The sequence below is a fragment of the Micromys minutus genome (genome assembly GCF_963924665.1).
Source record: "Micromys minutus genome assembly, chromosome: 4".
NCBI classification, from domain to species: Eukaryota; Metazoa; Chordata; class Mammalia; order Rodentia; family Muridae; genus Micromys; species Micromys minutus.
Window position 1 is genome coordinate 35,147,146 of NC_137973.1, and position 18,700 is coordinate 35,165,845.

Genomic DNA, 18,700 nt, shown 5'->3' on the forward strand with positions numbered 1-18,700 from the left:
TACAGGTGGTTGTGAGCTTCCCAGTGTAGTTGGGGAGACAAACTCAAGACCAGTGAAAGAGCACTAGGCATTCTTAACCAGGGATCCATGTCTCCAGCCACTTGTTTTTCGTTTTAACTTGTAGATCTGGCTGGAAACTGGCTGTATTGCCAGATCTCTCCTGATCTATGGCTCACTTGTCTTTTCACTCCCTTAACAGTTTTCTATGAATAAATGGTCTTCACTTTAACATAGCCAAATTTATCAATTGTTTCTTTCATATGCAGAACTTAATCTAATCAATTTAAACCTTTTTTTTTAACCTTCCTTGAAGTCATGAAAATCTTCTAAATTTCTAGAAACGTCATTGCTTTACCTCTGGCTAGTATGCTTAAAACCATCCAGAGTGGCTTTTACCACACGCCAGTCAGGATTCAGTATGCTCAGGTGGATATCCAGTAGACCCAGCACCATTGATCGAAAACATTCTTTCCTCTAATGCATCTATCATTATAAAATGGCCATCCATGTGTGTGTACATTTCTGAACTTGCTGGTCTGTTTCATTCTAATACAGATGGTCCTTGATTTATAACGGTGCTAGTCCCAGTTGTATGTTGGAAACATTGCAAGTTCGGTGCATTTAATACACCCAACCTGTCAAACAGCATACTTGGCACACAACACACTGCAGATTGTGGCCATTGGCTCTGTGAACATGTAGTCCAATGGGAGCTACTGGTACCAGCATCACCATGAGTATCCCACCATGCATCACAAACACAGTAGCACATGAAACGTCAAAATTTGGAGTATACTTTTTACTGAATGCATATCATTTTTGCACCATCATGAAGTCTAATAATCACAAACCAAAACCATCCTAAGTGGGAGACCATTCATCTTTCCTTTTAATTACCTTCTTTTAATTTGCCTTATTTCATCTCTTTTCCTGCCTCTAAATCTTAGGTACTCTCCTCTCTTCTTTTCTCTCCATGAAGATTCCTATGCAGTTAACAATTGCATAGGGGTGAGAGGCTCATGAGCCCACTCCTCTCCCAAGGAGCTATTACAATTGATAGTTGCTGGAGGAGGGGAGGCTCTTTCCTCAATGGCTAGCCAGCACTGAGTCGCCTATGCTTCTGGAGATAATCTTTCATCCACACCCACATGAGAAACCGTAATTAAACCTATTGGATCACAGGGAAAAAAAGACGAAGTAGAAAGGAGTCTTAGAAGAAGGGGGTCCGCAGGAGTAATGGAGAGACAAGAAGGGGGTAATGAGGTAAATATGATCAAAATTATTATACACATGCACGAAAATAATGAAAAATATCACCACATATCACCAATTAATATATAGTAATGAATAAAAGGGGGAAAACAAACTCAAGGGCTGAGGATGGATCTCTTACCCAATGTAGAAAATTCTGGGGTCTAGTCAAACACTGCAAAAACAAGCAAGCAAATAGATAAGCATTCTAAAGTGAACCCCGGACAACAAACCCCACTTATGGGGAATTGTTTGAAGAGAGGTTGAGGGACTCTCATCAATCCTAGTTAAAGGGTGTTCAGGGGGAAGGAGGCGTGGCAGGAGGGTCTCTGGGCACAGGAAACACCTGTAGCTTTGTGTTACCATTTGCCCACTGGCCTCTCCAGTGGTTCCACACAGTGGGAAAAAGGATCAGAAATAGATGGCTTTCGAGTTAGACAACATCACACCCTTGGGGAGGTAACTTATCTTTCCAGAATCAGTTTTCTTACTGTTAAAATATTAAAAATCAATGTGCGAGGACCTAGAGACTACTCATTAACTTCCTGGCATGTTCATGTGACAAATGGCTGCCATGATTTGACATCACAAATGCTATTTATACACATTTTTTATTGTCAGCACATTCATTCCGCACCTCTTGGGAACTACACAGTTTCCTGACCACCCAAAGGTGGACCTCTTTTGTAGCTAGGGTGGTCAAGACAGGCAGCCACAAGACATCATCTAGTAATGTTTCAACTTTGGACACTAGATTATGCCTCTATGCACTTATCCAAAACATTATTCAAATTGTCTAGAAAATATTTGATATTTCCAAGCATTACAGCCATTGTAAAAATAGCTTTGTGTTTCTTATGTTTATGATCTTTAGTTGTTTATTTTAAAAAGTTTTTACATTTATGCACTACAGTGTTGGGGATCAAACCTAGGGTCTTAAACATGCCACAATGAAATTACATCCCCAGCCCTGTTTCTTTTATTCTTAAAGTGTTGACGTTTTTATAATGGGCTGACTCTTGTCATATTTCAATCTGACCTTAGTTATCAGGAAGATAGGCTAGAAGAAGCTAGGGTAAGTGCCAGATGAAACTGGTTTGATCCTGGCTCTCCTACTTGCAGACACAGGGTACTAAGCAAGTCCCTAACCTCAGAGCTCCTTTATGTTCATTCATAAAATGGGTCTGATGGGCATTCTTACCTCTGTGGCCTAAAATGAGCCATGAAGAGCAAAGCATTCAGTGAGACATTCCTTTCTTGCCTCCGAGGCATTGATCTGTTGTCCTAAATAGATAATGTTTTCCATAGCCATGGTTTAAGGTTTGGCATGATAAGTCAGGAACATCGCTAGGCCCTTACTTGCATTGTATCGTTTAGTCCTGTTAGAGACCCCCATGAGAGTACACCCGCATTGTACACATAAAAGCATGAATAAAGGTATTGCCCAGTGTCACATAACTAGAAAGTGACAGAGCTAGGACCCAGACAGAGTGATACAGTCACCCTGTTCCCAGATGCTCACACTCTGCCACATTCCTAGTTCTTCCCTTTCCTTCTCCTGGCCTTACTATCTTTCCTAGCCTCTTTGTATAAGCAACTGCTACACACATTTTCCTCTTTGCCTAGCATGGTACCTACCCATGGGTATCATCCCATCCTGGAGCAGGATGTGTGTTTCTATCACTAAGTCATGAGCTATGGTGCATTCTGCACAGCCTTGCTTTAGCCAATGCTACAGGGCCCTCTGAAAAAGGCTCCCAGTATGCTTTGCACCATTGAAATGTATAGAACCTGTATTGCATTGGGCCAAAGGACAGTTCATTTTCTAAGTTTTATCCAATACCCTCCCCCATCACAATTTCTAGGAAATGCTTACCTTGTGTTTCCTTTTCTCCAACCCCCAAATATCTCTGCTCCTACAGGGGAGAAGCAATTGAACATTTCCCACCTGTGTGACTATGTTGAGAACACAACTTGCTCACCTGTGATGTCTCCCATCCTTTTCCTCATGTGACCAGAGCTATGGTAGGACTTGCTCTACCGTCATAGCATTAGCTGTCAACTTGACTCTCAAGCCCAGTGTCACCTACAAAGAGGGAAATTCAACTGAAGAATTGCCCAGGACAAATTGGCCTGAGGCCATGTCTGTGGGGCATTTCCTTAATTGCTATTTGATATAAGAGGGCTCAGCCCACTGTGAGTGGTACCATCCAGGGACAGGTGGGCATGGGTTATAACAAAGGTAGCTGAGGAGCTAGGGATATGACTCTGCAGCTGAGAGCACTGGCTGCTGCAGAGGACCCAACTTTGGTTGCTAGAGCCCACATAGTACATTACAACCACCCGTAGCTCCAGCGCTAGGAGATCTGATACCTTCTTCTGGCCTCCTGGAGCATCAGACATGCACATAGCACACACAGCCAAACACTCATACACAATAAAAAGAAATACATATATGTTTTAATTAGGAAAGAAAGAGAAGCGTCTGAGCAAGCAGAACAATTGATCCAAGAAGCAGTGGTTCTTGTGAATTGTAACTGGATAAAATGACCCTTTCACAAGGGTCACCTAAGGCTATATCAAAACACAGATATTTAGACTGGGATTCATAACTGTAGCAAAATTACAGTTATGAAATGGCAATGAAAGTAATTTTATGGTTGGGATCACCACCACACAAGGAACTGTATTAAGAAGGTTGAGAACCACTGATCTGTGGTCTCTGTTTTAATCCTGGCCTCCAGGTTCCTGCCTTATGCTCTTGCTCTGGCCGCCCTCAACAGTGGAACGTGATGTGGAAGCAAAGCCCTCCCTCCTCCAATCACTTCTGGACACTTTTATTACAGCAACAGAAACCAAGCTAGGGTACACTCTTGAGCTAATTATTTATTTTCAGCCAATTCCCATCTTCCAGTTTCTGAGGAGTTTGGAAGCAACCTTAGAGGCCAATGAGACCATTTAAATCTATGTCAGCCACAAGAATTTGCCATCAACAGACGGTGGCTTCTAACCCCTCTCTAAGGGACTCTAGTTCATTTCACACCAGTCACCTAGGAGCCTCTGGTGGTCAGAATACCTAGAGATTTGCACCAGGTCAGGCTACATAATGTTCTGTGAGCCAGGATGTGTTTGCACATTTGAGTACAGACTGTTTTTGCACAGTAAGTTCCGTTCAATCACTTAAGTCTTTATTTATTCATGTAACAAGCATTTGTTGACTCTGGCTGGATGCAAAGCAAGCCTACCTCTCTGTGGCCGTTGAGGTTCTCACTGGTTTTAGTCTCCTCTTTATTCCTATGGGTGAGGACTTGATCGTGAATGTGACCTCAGATGACCTGAAGCTGCAGTAGGTCCCCAGGCTGCTAACGCTGCCTGTTTTTAATTACCGAGTTCTCTCAGAGATGTGTCAGTGGAGTCCCTACCTGTGGGCTCGAGGCCAAAACGTTAAAATGAATTTAGTAACACAATTACCAAACTGAGATATGCCATTATCACTTCATTTCCTCCATAATTGTGCTAATAATGTGTGTGGGGGGGTCCTGAAGAGTAATTTTCCAGATTAACTTTGATGACACTCTATAAAGTACAGTCACCTTCTCTCTGGCTCTGACTGGGTCCCAGTTGTTCTGCGGTTTCATTGAGAGACCGTGTGTGTTTTTATTGCCCTCTCTTAAAGGCTAACGTTTCTCCCAAATTTCAATGCAGAGACCTTGGCACTAGCTCTTTACCCTGGCAACAGATAGATTATAGAAGCAGTGCTTTGATTTGTGCTGATTCCCCTTCATTCATAAACTCATAAACCACTATTTCTCTGTAGAGCAGAGCAGTAAACACTCTCAGACCTGTAGTTACTGAAACAGTTTCCCCCTTGGACAAAGCTTGCAGGTGAGTGCAAAGTCCAGACGTGCGTCAAAGAGGAGGAAGGCGGTTGCCATGGTAAAGGGAAAAAAAGAGCTATGGGGGCAGGTGTATCTGCCTAGTCTACCTTGGCGGGCTGGAAAGGGTTTCCCAGGAGGACTGCCATCCCAGCTGGCTCAGGTAAGAGTAGGCAAGCAGGCACGGCGAGCCAGAACTCCTGACCGGACAAAGGTGAGCAGGGTGGTGAACGTGTGGAGCGTGATCACGCAGCCCATGCAAGCCTAGGCCTTCGAATAAGCAAAGAGACTTGAAAGTAAGCCTGAATCTTCAAATCGAGTTCAAGTGAAAGCCTGGCAGGAGACAGGTGCCATGCTCTTATCACAGTAGTCTTTGCCATCTCTCCTAGTCAGGTTTCCAAATCTCTCTCACAAAAGGCCACACATGGCAGCTGCTCCCTTTTCTTCCACACTGCCAAAAACCTCTAGAGAATCTTCCAGCCCAGCCTGTGCATGCCTGCTTCCTGCGCCTCTCTTTTCTAGCTATTCTTACTCTTCTAGCCCTAGCCCTCTGTTCTTCTTTTTTAATGCAAATCTGTCTGGCCTGGCGTCCTTGTGTCTATCCCGGTGTAGTACACTCATCTCTTTTACAAAGGTCTTGGAGTCAATTAGACAATCCCAAGCCTTAATGAGCTAGATGTGCCAAGGACACCCTTATGTCTCGAATGTTTGCTTCTGTGTTTGAAAAGGAACATGTACTAATTGTTCGTGAATCTTTACATCGAAGAAAGAAAATCAACAAACTATTGGACACAGACAATGAAGGGGGACAGTGGGATGGGAAACTGCCAGGCAGAAGCAAGAGGCATTCACTGTGTGCCAGGCAGTGCCCAGCGTTGAAGGCCAGGCTGGGAAAGCTGCAGCTCATTCCAGAGTCCAGAGTAACCATGGGAAATTAGTGCCTAGGTGACAGATGTATTTGGCTTGTACTTTTAAGAAAGCTGCCTATAGGAGCAATGCATTTAAAATGTGTTGGATGGGGGAAGGTATGCATGGTAGGAAAACCAATAAGAAAGCTGACACTGTTGAGAGATGTCCAAGAGCCATCATGGTGAGCCCCATGGATGTCAGAAAGGCCCATGTGGACCATCATGAATGCTTAAATCAGGTGTCTCTGCTGCAGAGGTTGGGACAGCATCTCCTGCCACTATCCTCAGCAGCCAGCATGACTCCTAGGATGAGACCCTCCATGGTCTCTTCCCCACCATTTCTTGTAACTGTTCCATAATCCTCTTGGGCTTCACAGTCATCTCCTTAGCTTCACATCTGTGTCATAGGAGACTCTAAAAATCAATTGAATTACCTTAAGGTGCCATCAGTCAGAACAACTGGCACAAGGAGCCCCGGGCTGGGTGGGTTGTAGGCTGGACAACCAAATAAGAGGCAGAATAAAGTATACCATGGGAGCTGATGTTCCTCCTGTTGGTAGGATCAAAGGGGTGAAGAGGGTAGCTTCTATCTTGGACCAAAACATCACTGAGTACCAGTCTTCATTATGATGTAGAGAACATTATAACTTTAGTCATAGTGTTTCCCTTCTCCATGCCTGAGTTTCTTCATCAGTCCAAGAAAGACAAAGTCCCAGAATATTAGAATTGAACTTTGCTTGGAATCACTAGCCATATTTGTTAGCATGACATTTCGCTTTGTGTCACTTCTGATTAGCTAAGCATAACACCTTACCTGTGACTGCCATTCAGCAAATCAAGTTTACACCCGTTTGATTTGTTCCTTACAATAACCTCTCAAGGTAGATAAGACAGATACTCCCCCCCCCCCCTGCTTCCCCTGAGAGCCAGAATAGTCACATAACTTACTTAAGGTTAAGCGGTTGTTAAGGAACGAAGCCAGAATGTTAATGTTTATGTTACAGAGTTCCTCAACTCCCATGTGCTTTCCTCTTGCTGCCTCCGAGAGTTTGGGTACATTGTTCTCACAAAAGCCACTGTGCACAGATCTGTAGATACCAACATTCCTTTCTACTCTTTCTAGTCTTTCTGCTCATGTCTTTTTGTGTCCTTCTCTACTTCTAACTGATCTGGACATATCTGTCCAGCATGTAATAATGAAGAACATGGCTGTCCTTCCTCACTGGCATGGGTCCTTCCTGAATCACAGGCAAGCACTTCATCACAGTCACAACCTTCACCTCAGCTGGAAATATTGGAGAGGACGGGACCCTGAGCTGCACTTTTGAACCCGACATCAAACTCAACGGCATTGTCATACAGTGGCAGAAAGAAGGCATCAAAGGTTTGGTCCATGAGTTCAAAGAAGGCAAAGATGACCCCTCACAGCAACATGAGATGTTTAGAGGCCGGACAGCAGTGTTTGCAGATCAAGTGGTAGTTGGCAATGCTTCCCTGAGACTGAAAAACGTACAGCTCACTGATGCTGGCACCTACACGTGTTACATCCGTACCTCAAAAGGCAAGGGGAATGCAAACCTTGAGTATAAGACTGGAGGTGAGTCACTTCTGAAGGGGGTGGGCACCCTGAAAGATATCTGAGGGCATGCGTTGTTGATAAAAATATTATGATGTACTCATAAATGACCAATATCAGACCAAAACTATTCATTCTTAGTGGCCGTTTTATTGCTATACTCAAGACCATACCACTACAATAGTCTGTTTCCATCTCTGAATTTCCAGGTGTATTCTCAAAGACACATTCTCTGTCTCTCTGTCTCTGTCTCTGTCTCTGTCTCTGTCTCTCTCTCTCTCTCTCTCTCTCTATCTATCTATCTATCTATCTATCTATCTCTCTCTCTCCTTTCCTTCCTCCCTCCATCACTCCCTCCTCCGGGGTATGAAGTGTCCTTTCTATGCAGCCCTAGCTGACCTGATACTCACTGTGTAGACCAGGTTAGCTGTCAAACTGTCAGCTCACACCTCTGCCTCCCAACCACTGGGATGAAAGGTGTGGAGCACCACCCCTAGCTAATGAACTCTGTCTTTTTAAAGTAGGCCCTGCCGTTGCTAAATAGGAAAAGCCCACGATCTGTCCCTGAATACTTCTATACTAATTAGGTCCAAGCCCACATCTGAAATGACTCCCTCCAGAGACTCCTGACAGTGAGAGCCATTTTAGGAGAGATCCAAAAAAGAACCAGCCAAACTAACACCGTCATAGGAACTCGGCAATATGGCCCCAGTGAAACCCACACTTCTCTATGTCAACACTACGTAATAGATGTTTTCTGAATGTATATATGAGGGATTCAGATAGATGCAATGAAGGACATAAAGATGGTTAATAAACAAAAGTGATTATCCCTCCTTTCACAGTGCTTCTAATATAGCACAGAACTGAGGGTCTGCATGGGGTACCAATTACTAAGCATGACACAGAACACCTAAGGGAAGTGAAATAGAACAGTTGGTGAGTTCACATGAAGAGAAAGACCACACCCCAATGCACATGAGAGAAGGGGCAAAAAGCCCTCATGGAGAAGATGAAAGGGGCCTTGAAGAGGCAAAAACTAGCCTGTACTCCCCTAATCTACACCAGTCTTTGTAGGGCTTTCTTGAACACCTCCTGGGTATATGCAATTCTACAAAGCATAGTCCTAGAGTCAGAATGTTCTCTGTGCCTCACCTTTTTCATCTTAAGGTGGAGATTAGTGGGACAACATGAGATGGTCAGACCAACAAAGTGAACCTCAGTGAAAAAGTTAAAACAGTAGGACAAGAGAATACTGTAGTAAATGCTGGCTCAGGGTTGAAGCACACACTCACACGCTCACAAGGAGGGAGATGAAACATTTTATTCAAACAGAAATCCCAAGCGATCTACTTCTCTCTCCCCTTCAGGAGGTGGCACTTAGCAGTCCCACTCTGCCCTGCTGGGACATGTTGGAGTAGCAAAGTCACCTTTCAAAGACAGCTAACAAATGCTCCCTCCTCCTGTCATCATCACGTACCCCCTAGCATAATGGGGAAATTTTTCCCAACTACTGCTTTCCTCTCCAACTCTAACCATGAGAAGAACATGTAAATCCCAGTAGGGAGGCACCCTACGTGATACTTGACCAGGTACTCAAAACCGTGAGAGCCATAGGAAGTTTGGAAAGATTGAGAAAATGTCACAGCCCACAAGATGCTGAGGTGACATAGTTACTGAAAATGTAAAGATTACATTCTGGAACAGCAACAGGAAAAAACAATGTAAATGAGTAAAACACAAATAAAGCCTGGAGTTTAGTTAACAGAAATGGCTGGCTTCTCAGTTTTGAGATACAATGACCATTTAACATCAGAGTAAACAGACCGGAAACTCTACAGGAATTCTCTCTTGCAGAGTTCTGTCTTTGGAACTTTTATGTAAATCTAAAGTTGTTCACACAATGAAATCTATTTGTATTTTAACTTTTAAAAACATTAGTAAAATAGGAGAATCTGGAAAGATGGCCCAGTGGTTAAAAGCACTGGCTCTTCTTCCAGAGGATGGGGGTTTGGTTTGTAGCATGCACAAACAGCTCACAACCATCAGGAATCCCAGCTCCAGAGGATTCTGGTCTCTACAGGCATGGCATGCACATGGTGCACATATACACATGCAGGCAAACACCCAAATACACAAAATAAAAATAAAAATGCCTCTTTAAAGAAATTAGCCAAATAAAATAATTCCAAAGTTTTTCATAGATATAATCACAGATAACCGCTGGATTACTGGGAGCACCAAATGAATTAATACCTGGCTTATTCTTCTAGCACAGGAAATGTGCTCAAAACTCTTTTTCTGCATCATCCCCTAAAGACCTGTTCCCTCCCAGGTCCAAACTTGTGCATCTCCTCTCCTTGGCTATTTAGCAGGCTTGCTGGGAGTGAGGTAAAGAATGGAATGAGGTGGCATATGTCTGTATCCTCAGCATGGAGCACTGAAGACAAGGGTATCAGATGCTCCTGTCACCCTTGACTATGTGGGGAGTTCAAGACCAATGTGGGCTACATGAGACTGTGTCAGAAATAGACAAACATTTTTAATTCTCACTCTGCACACTCCTAACCCTGAGTAAAGAAGCAGTTAAATGGCGTAATATGTTTCTGACTGCCTGGGGGCCTGGTGAGATGGCTCAGCAGACAAAGGTGTTCGATGCTCAAAACTGTTAGCCACAATTTGATCACTAGAACCCATGTGTCTTGGTTATCTTTCAGTTGCTCCAAAGAGACACCAGGACCAAAGCGACTATAGAAAAAAATGTGTTTATTTGGGCCTTACGGTTTCAGAGGGAGAGTCTATGACCATCGTGGTAGGAAGTGTGGCAGCAAGCAAGCAGACATGAAGTTGGAGCAGTAGCTGAGAGCTTACATCTGATTCACAGGCATGAGGAAGTGGGGGAGCACTAGCTTAGAATGGTGTGAGCATTTGAAACCTCAAACCCCGCCTCCAGTGATACATCTCCAACAAAGCCTCACATTCTAGTCCTTCCAAAACAGTTCCACCAAGCATTCAAACAAATGAGCTCATGTGGGCCATTCTCAAACAACCATGTCATTAAAGGTGGAAGGGGAGAACCAGCTCTCCAAAACTACCCTCCAAGCTTCATAGGTATGCTGTGGCACATGTACCTTCACAATCACCATCATCACTGTCATCACTACCACCACCATCATCACTATCACCTTCATCATCATCATTACAACAATATTTTAAAATATTAATTGTGGACTGCCTTTCTGCCATAATAAGAAGCCCAGAGCCCTAACACTGTTAGCAAGTGTCACTCTGCCTGGATAGAAGAGAAAGGATATCTAAATTCCCAGGCGTTACTTTAATGAATAGTATTTTACTTTATTTAATTAATTTACTTTATTATTTTAATGAGTAGAATACAACAAATACCTACCATTCTAATCATGGATATTAGAGCTAAAATCTCTATCCAAGCAAACTCCAAGTCCCCATGGTGCCCAGGCCTAGGCCTGTGAATAAACCTTCTGTGGTGAAAGGTGAATATTGTTTGTTCTTTCTTCCTACTCTTTCCTCTTTACCTCAAAACATGAGTTTCAGAATCCTTCCAAGGCCCTATTGTCCTAAGGAAAGAGACTCCTCCTCCATCTCTTCTTCTTCCTCCTTCTTTTCTCCCTCCTCCTTTCTTCCCTGCTCCTTCTTCCATGATCACTGAGTTCCTTTTACATGGAGAAGATTATCATAATGCTAATACATGAAACTCAGGCCCCTGGAATTTGTGGTACCGGCCAAGGGTTACGCCCACAACATAATGGGCCTCACACATTACTGTGGGGATGTGCTAGGTCACTTCAGTGATAGAAGTGATTGTTCCATGTTTTTAAAAACCTAGCACTTTAGCTGGGTGGTATTGGTGCATGCCTTTAATCCCAGTACTGGGGAATCAGAGGCAGGCAGATCTCTGTGAGTTCAAGGCTACCATGGTTTACAGAGTGGGTTCCAGGATAACCAGAGCTACACAGAGAAATCCTGTCTCAAAAAAAGATCAAATCAAACAAACAAAAAAGACCTAGCACTTTATGGCTTTTTTGTCTAATCTGTTTCTCACTGCCATTTGTCCCTGTTGACCTTTGACCCTGCAGCCTTCAGTATGCCAGAGATAAATGTGGACTATAATGCCAGTTCGGAGAGTCTACGCTGTGAGGCTCCTCGGTGGTTCCCCCAGCCCACAGTGGCCTGGGCATCTCAAGTTGACCAAGGAGCCAACTTCTCAGAAGTCTCCAACACTAGCTTTGAGTTGAACTCTGAGAATGTGACCATGAAGGTTGTATCTGTGCTCTACAATGTCACAATCAACAACACATACTCCTGTATGATCGAAAATGACATTGCCAAAGCCACAGGGGACATCAAAGTGACAGGTGGGTCTCCTGAGGCTTCCCTTGATACTGGGGATGAAACCTGGGATCTGGGGAATACTAGTCAAGCTCTCTATCCTAAACATACCTGCATGTCTCTCCATGTTTTCCACATGTATTGTTAGAAAGAAAATAATATGTCAATTAAAACCGAATTTATCTAATACACACCAGGGTATAAAAACTCCAGTCTTCCAGATTCGCTAGAGCAGTGTTTCTCGACCTGTGGGTCACCAGCTCTTTGGGGAAAATCAAACAATCCTTTCATGGGGGATACATATCAGATATCCTGTAAATCAGATTTTATATTAGGATTCATAACAGGCAAAATTGTAAGCACAAAGTAGCAACAAAATAATTTTATGGTTGGGAGTCACCACAACAGGAGGAATTGTATTAAAGGGTTGCAGCATTAGGAATGGTAACGAACCACTGTACTGGAGATTTTAATCATACTTCTAGTTGGCACTGATTTTGTAATTGAAGTCTAATACTGCACAATATTTATAGCATGTTGGCTAAAAATGGAAAGTGAGTCTGGCATGGTGATGCACATTTTAAATCTCAGCCCTGGGAAGGCAGCAGATCTCCATGAGTCTGAGGCTAGCCTGATCTACAAAGTGAGTTCCAGGCTAGCCAGAGCTATCCAGCTACCCTGTCTCAACTTCCTCTCTCCAAAAGAACATTGACTGATTTGATTTCACATCCCTCCCTTGGTTTTTTGGAGAGCTTTAGGATTCCGAAGCTCTAGCTTCCTAACTCAGTGGGAGTACTTTAGTGTAATGTTGAGACATGATGATTATTTGACAACTCTGACATATTTAACAGATATGCTACATCCTAAATTCTTTTAAAATCACTAGATCCCGACTTGCCCTTGAGAAGGTTTCGAATCTGAAGATCAAAGACCTACTCTCTGACTCAGTCTTACTCAGCATCATGGGACTAGATGTTGATCTCACCAATGTTGACTAAGACTGACCGCTACTGAAGAAAATCTGAAAAGTCTAGACTGAAGTGGGCTCTTAGCAGCCTGTCTTAGCACTGCTCACCTGCATGAAGTGCTTTCGTGCATGCCAAACCTAGGAGGAAGCCAGTTTCCAGAAGAGCCAGACTCAGCTGGGACTTCCATGGCCCATATTATTGAATCCTCTCCTCAGAGGGTGAAGTTTGCCAAGAGAGGGTTCGATATCAAGTCTAGAGCAATGCATGTGTGTGTGTGTGTGTGTGTGTGTGTGTGTATACATACATATATATATATATATATGTGTGTATATGTGTAGATATAGATACACATATCTATATCTTGTACATTTATACATTTTTAGTTTCTGACAGAGGATGGCTGAGTTTAACTAAATAAATCATATTTATAACAGCTTATGTTTTTACTAAAATTATATTTATGAAGGTTGATCTATGGAATGGCAAAAATACAAATTACATATCTAATAAGGTGTTAATACTCAAGATATATAAAGAAATTTTATACCTTAACAAAAAATTGAATAGCTGAATTTTAAAGATTTGGTTTTGGGGGATAGACAGTTAGACCCAGGGCCTTGTGCATGCGAGGCAAGCAGTCTACCACAGGATCACATCTCTAGCCACAAATAGCTGAGTTCTTGTTGCCTTTCTCCATTTTCCATATGTATGCTTTTTCATTTTTATGGGTATATAGCATACATGTCTTTCATGTATTTGTACACACATACACATGTATGCACACATATGTATGCACACATATTGCTCTTTCTTTTACTCACTGCAGCAGGTCTCTCAGTCAAACCCAGAGCTGGTCTCACAGTCAGCCTGCTCTAGGGACGGATCTCCAGTTTCCACTCATCGAGGTTAGAGTGATAGGTGTGCTGTCATGCCCACACATTTGCACAGGTTGCTGGGCATCTGAAGTCCACTCCTCATACATGGTGGCCAGCCCTAACCACTGATCCATTTCTCCGACACTGAATTTGAAAATAAGCATATGAGAAAGGGCATTACATTATTCAGATGGCCAAAATGTATACCCAAATGTGCCTCTGAACATGAATCATGAGAATAACGCTAAGTAAAACAGCAAGAAGCTGTAACCTCAGACCCCAGGCCCACTGAGATGCTCACCAACCACAACACCAAACTAAAATGTAAAAAAAGCACAGCAATTAACGAGGGTTGGTGAGGAGGTAGAGAAACTGGGCCAGTCATGCACTGTTAGTAGGACAGATGCTGATGCAATCAACAGAAAATGGCATGCTCTAAAAACAGACCAGCCACATGATCTGACAGTTATACTTTTAGGCATGTCCAGAAAAAGTCTTTGATAAATATCTGAATGACTATGGAGGTAGTAATATTGTTTATAATAGTCAAGAAAATAGAAGCCAGAATGAAGAATATGGATTAAATATAGTAAATGCACACTATAGAGAGAATATCTTATGTCTGTGTGGATGTGGCTCCTGTCAATAATAAATCTGATGGCCTATGACTTAGGCAGGAAATAGGAGGTGGGACATCAGGGAGGGGAGAGGATTCTGGGATAGAGTGAGGCAGGCGATTCACCCAGGAAGATGTGAGGAGATGGTCACATGGTACCTGAGCACAGGTGACCATCCATGTGGCAGAAGGTAGATTAGAACAAATGGGTTATCTTAAGTTATGATTCTAGTCAGAAAAGAGCCTAGTTATATGGCCAAGGTATTTGTAAATATATTTTGAGTCAATGTCTTTCTTTTTTTTTTTTTTTTTTTTTTTTGTGGGGAGATTGGGACTGTGAGGTGGAACCAGGACCTGACTCTTACAGCACACAGCAGAATGCTAATCATCCTGAATGCTTGTTCAACAGTATGTTCATAGTCCTTTAAAAACCCGATGATATTATACTTAGGTAAATGGTACAGATACCATTAAAAAATTAATCCCAGTATTAATATGGGACCTCTAAGAAAGAGTTAATTGGGACTAGAGTAGACCAGTCGGGTAGAAGAATTTGAGTTAGGTTCTAAGGATGGGGAAGCTAAGTGGCCTTGGGAGATTAGAAAGCCTTGACATCAGGAGACTGTGGCCGTGGTCCTAGGGAGGAGTTGTGAGCATACGAAAAAGGAAAGAGAAAAAAAATCAAAAGTTGCTTGAATAAAAACAAGCAAACAAACACATCCATGAATCTCGATACAGCAAATGTGAATGCCTAGGAATATAACAATCAAAATGGGTTTGATTTCACTACCCAGGATGTCCCTCTAGTACCTGTACCAACAAAACAGAGACACAGAAGCAACATAAGAGGAGAGAAGATAATGATTTAGAGATGTTGCTCTTCAAATGCCCATGGAGGATGCAGGCAGAGATGCCTACTGCTTGACACATTACCTATCCCATGTAGACCTGGGAAGCTGCGGCTCTATTCCGTATATTTCATTCTATGACACAGGATTCCTGGGTGTATAACCTTTCAGTGTTCATTTTCCCATTGGGCTTGGTGGGTCTACTATAGTTGCTGTTTGCAGCTAACACTTACTGAGTGGCTGAATGCCAGGCACTGTTCCATGTCACTCATGAGTTTTCATAAGAACCCTGCGAGGTAGGCCATTCGTGTTTCAGCCATTTTTTGTAGAGGAAAAAAATGAAGGGTGAGGATAGAATGTGTATTGAGTTACTTACCAAGGTCACACACCTCATAAGTGACAGAGCTGAAATAGTGACATGAAATTGGATTGTCTAGGGAGAAAGGTAAAATTGATAATTCTGTATCATTTTATAGAGGCCTAACGAAATCTGATAGCACAAACTTAAAAAAAAAAAAAACAAACCCACTGGGCCTGTTGTTTAGCTTCGTATTTTATATAGTAACCGTAGGGACAATGGTGAAGCTTTCCTATTGGCTACATCCTCACTGAGTTGGCCACAGAATGGACTTTGTTCCCCAGACCAGGAAACCTCTGAGTCGGTTCTAAAAGGGTGGGGGAAGGAGGGAAAAAAGACTGCCCTTTCAGGAACAAATGGCTCCATTTTTCAGATGCTCAGTCTTGTCACGGATGCAGACATCCAGCTTTTCTGTGACTCTGAACTGTTTTTTGTTGTTGTTGTTTGTTTGTTTGTCTTTGTTTTCCTGTCTTTTCACAGATTCAGAGGTCAAAAGGCGTAGTCAGCTGCAGCTGCTGAACTCCGGGCCTTCCCAGTGTGTTTCTTCTGTCTTCGCCGCTGGCTGGGCACTCCTATCTCTCTCCTGTTGCCTGATGCTAAGATGAGGGGCCTTGGCTACAGAAAAGCGTGCAAAGCTACTGGTACAACAGGTGAGGTGACGAGAGAGAGCATGCTGGATGGCGTCCTTCACAGCAGCCTAGACATTTCTCCTGCCCCAGATTATTGTTCTGAAACAGAGTCGAACAGCCCTCAACCCCAGCCCCAGGGAGGAAGGGATATGCATGGGTGTCAGGTCAGGGACTTTGTCCTGGAGGTGTGAAGGGCAAAGGTTGGTGACCAGCACTGACCAAGAGCAGAGACCCGGATCGGTAGATACGACAACCAACTCCACACGATCGGACCATTTATGTAGTTTCAAACACCGATTCATTTGCTGAGTCATTAATGGATTCAAAACTGCCTTTTCAAAGAGTAAGAACTGTTTAGTCCAGACGAATGACCCTGGACTTCACTGTTACTCACAGTGACAGGCACATAATCCCTGTGTAAACCACCTTTTCCCCACCCCCAACCCTGTCAGTCCACCTTGAACCCCAGTGAGTCACCAGCCCTCCACCAGATGTGTTTTCTGGCTCCAATTACTGATTGAGCGCTTCCTTCTAAATCTTCCCCTGCCGGGAACTTTGGCACAGAACTGAGCTGTGAAGTTCTGGTCTGAGGCTTCCTGAAGCTCACAGGGCCAGTGTTTCTTCTGTCTCCTGTCCTTCACGTGAGCTGTTGCCTTAGACCCTGCAGTGTTCTCTCAGACTGATCCATTCGTACCATCTTCTAGCCAAGCTAATTCTAAGTTAAGATTTTGTATTTTATTATTTTATGTGCGTGGGTGTTTTGTCATATGTATGTCTACGGCACCCACATGTGTGCTTGGTGCCCACAGATCAGAAGAGGGTATCAGATTCCCTGGAAGGGAGCTATAGACAGTTGTGAGTCATGTCAGTAATGGGAACCGAACCTGGATCCTCTGGAAGAGCAACCAGGGCTCTTAATCACTGAGTGATCTCTTTAATCCAAAGTCTAGTTCTAAAACCTTATGCTTACACCTTCCTCCCACTCTCTCTATTACAGGTGATAGGAAACTAGGCACCAGATGAAAATACTCATTTTCCCTCTGGTGTCTCCTTGCTTTGGAACCCAGAATGAGGTCAAGAGTGCATCTGAGATACTGTCTTCATCTGAGCAATCAGTCCTCTATCTTCTCTCTAGTACAACATGCTCACAGGCATGTGCACGTGTACACACACACGCACACGCACACACACACACACACACACACACACAAACACACACACACACAAACACACACACACACACACACACACACACACACACCTCTTCTGACATTGCTCTCTCCCTGCCCCTTCTGGGAAATTTATTCTACAACAATTTCTACCCATGTTTCTTTATCCTTTGCAGAGGCTTTTCAGCCTAAGACCCCTTTCCTGAGGGCCCCCTGCACCCGCATTCACCTGGAGTGCCTATAGGTACATCCTACCCACTCTGACACTCAGGTGGTCCTTGCCCAGACAGTTTAAATCTGGAGGCAGGCATTTGCTTCTTATCTTCCCTTCTCTTGTTTTCTAAGCTCTTAAGACAGTGCAGGGTAAGAAGTGGGTTCTACGTAAATGAACCTGCCAGCCGCCATCATTTCTGACCCCCTGGCTCCTTAGGGACTTCACAGGTAGAAAGAGGAGTTCTAGCCTTTTCTCTTGATTCTTGCTTACACTATAAGTGAGTCTTTTTTTTTTTTTAATAATCAGTAACTAGATACTATGTCCTGTATAGTTTATTTATCCTTTTTTTCATATTCCCTTGGAGCAATAACCTTCAGCTTTGTAAAAGGTCATGTGCTCATGTCATGTGTGTAAAAGGCGGTGTTCACACTTGGCACATACAGAGCCGTGTGCATATTCAGCTACTACATTGTTGTCTGTAGAAAGTAACTTTCTCTATAGAAGAATAACTTTAAACCAAATAGATTTTCCTCTGAGGAGGTTTTTTGGGTTGGTTTGGTTTGCTTTGGGGTTTTTTGTTATTGTTTTTGTTTTGTTCTTCACTAAGATTTCTAAAGTAAAGGGATAGATTGTTATTTCAGACACACACTATGGCCATGGCACATTAGGTCTCACACCCTCCTGTTAGAAGTAGAGGCAGATGGTGTCTTCTAACCTCAGCCCAGAAACCTGCTGTGAGAACCCACTTCTCTCCTGTAACTGCAGGGTCTTCTTTTGGGATAAGCCATCACCTTCCCAGAGCAGACCACATGGACCATGGGCCACAGGCCACGGCAGAACAGCAGAATACAGAAAAATAAGCCCATCTCGAAACGGGAGGTACCATCACACAAAGGCTAGGGAAGTAAGACTCTGGTTCTCAGTAAACATCAGCCGAGTGCCTGTCATGATGTCTTATTGTGTTCTTTCAGAATCCCAAGGATCTACAGAAATACTTTCCACAAGACATGACCTAGTTTTATATTTCTAGAAGAAAATGAATTCA

At 43.3% G+C, this 18,700-nt stretch overlaps 1 protein-coding gene across 1 annotated transcript in view; it reads left to right on the top strand.

Moving 5' to 3' along the window:
* Positions 1–16,248, top strand: part of VTCN1 (V-set domain containing T cell activation inhibitor 1) — a gene marked incomplete at both ends in the record, with an annotated part of 65,318 nt that extends 49,070 nt beyond the window's left edge. Inside the window, 3 exons of the mRNA XM_080916124.1 lie at positions 7,284–7,631; positions 11,726–12,004; positions 16,124–16,248. Coding sequence (XP_080772250.1) covers positions 7,284–7,631; positions 11,726–12,004; positions 16,124–16,248 — 752 coding nt within the window. The remainder of the gene's footprint in view (positions 1–7,283; positions 7,632–11,725; positions 12,005–16,123) is intronic.
* Between the last annotated feature and the right edge of the window lie 2,452 nt (positions 16,249–18,700).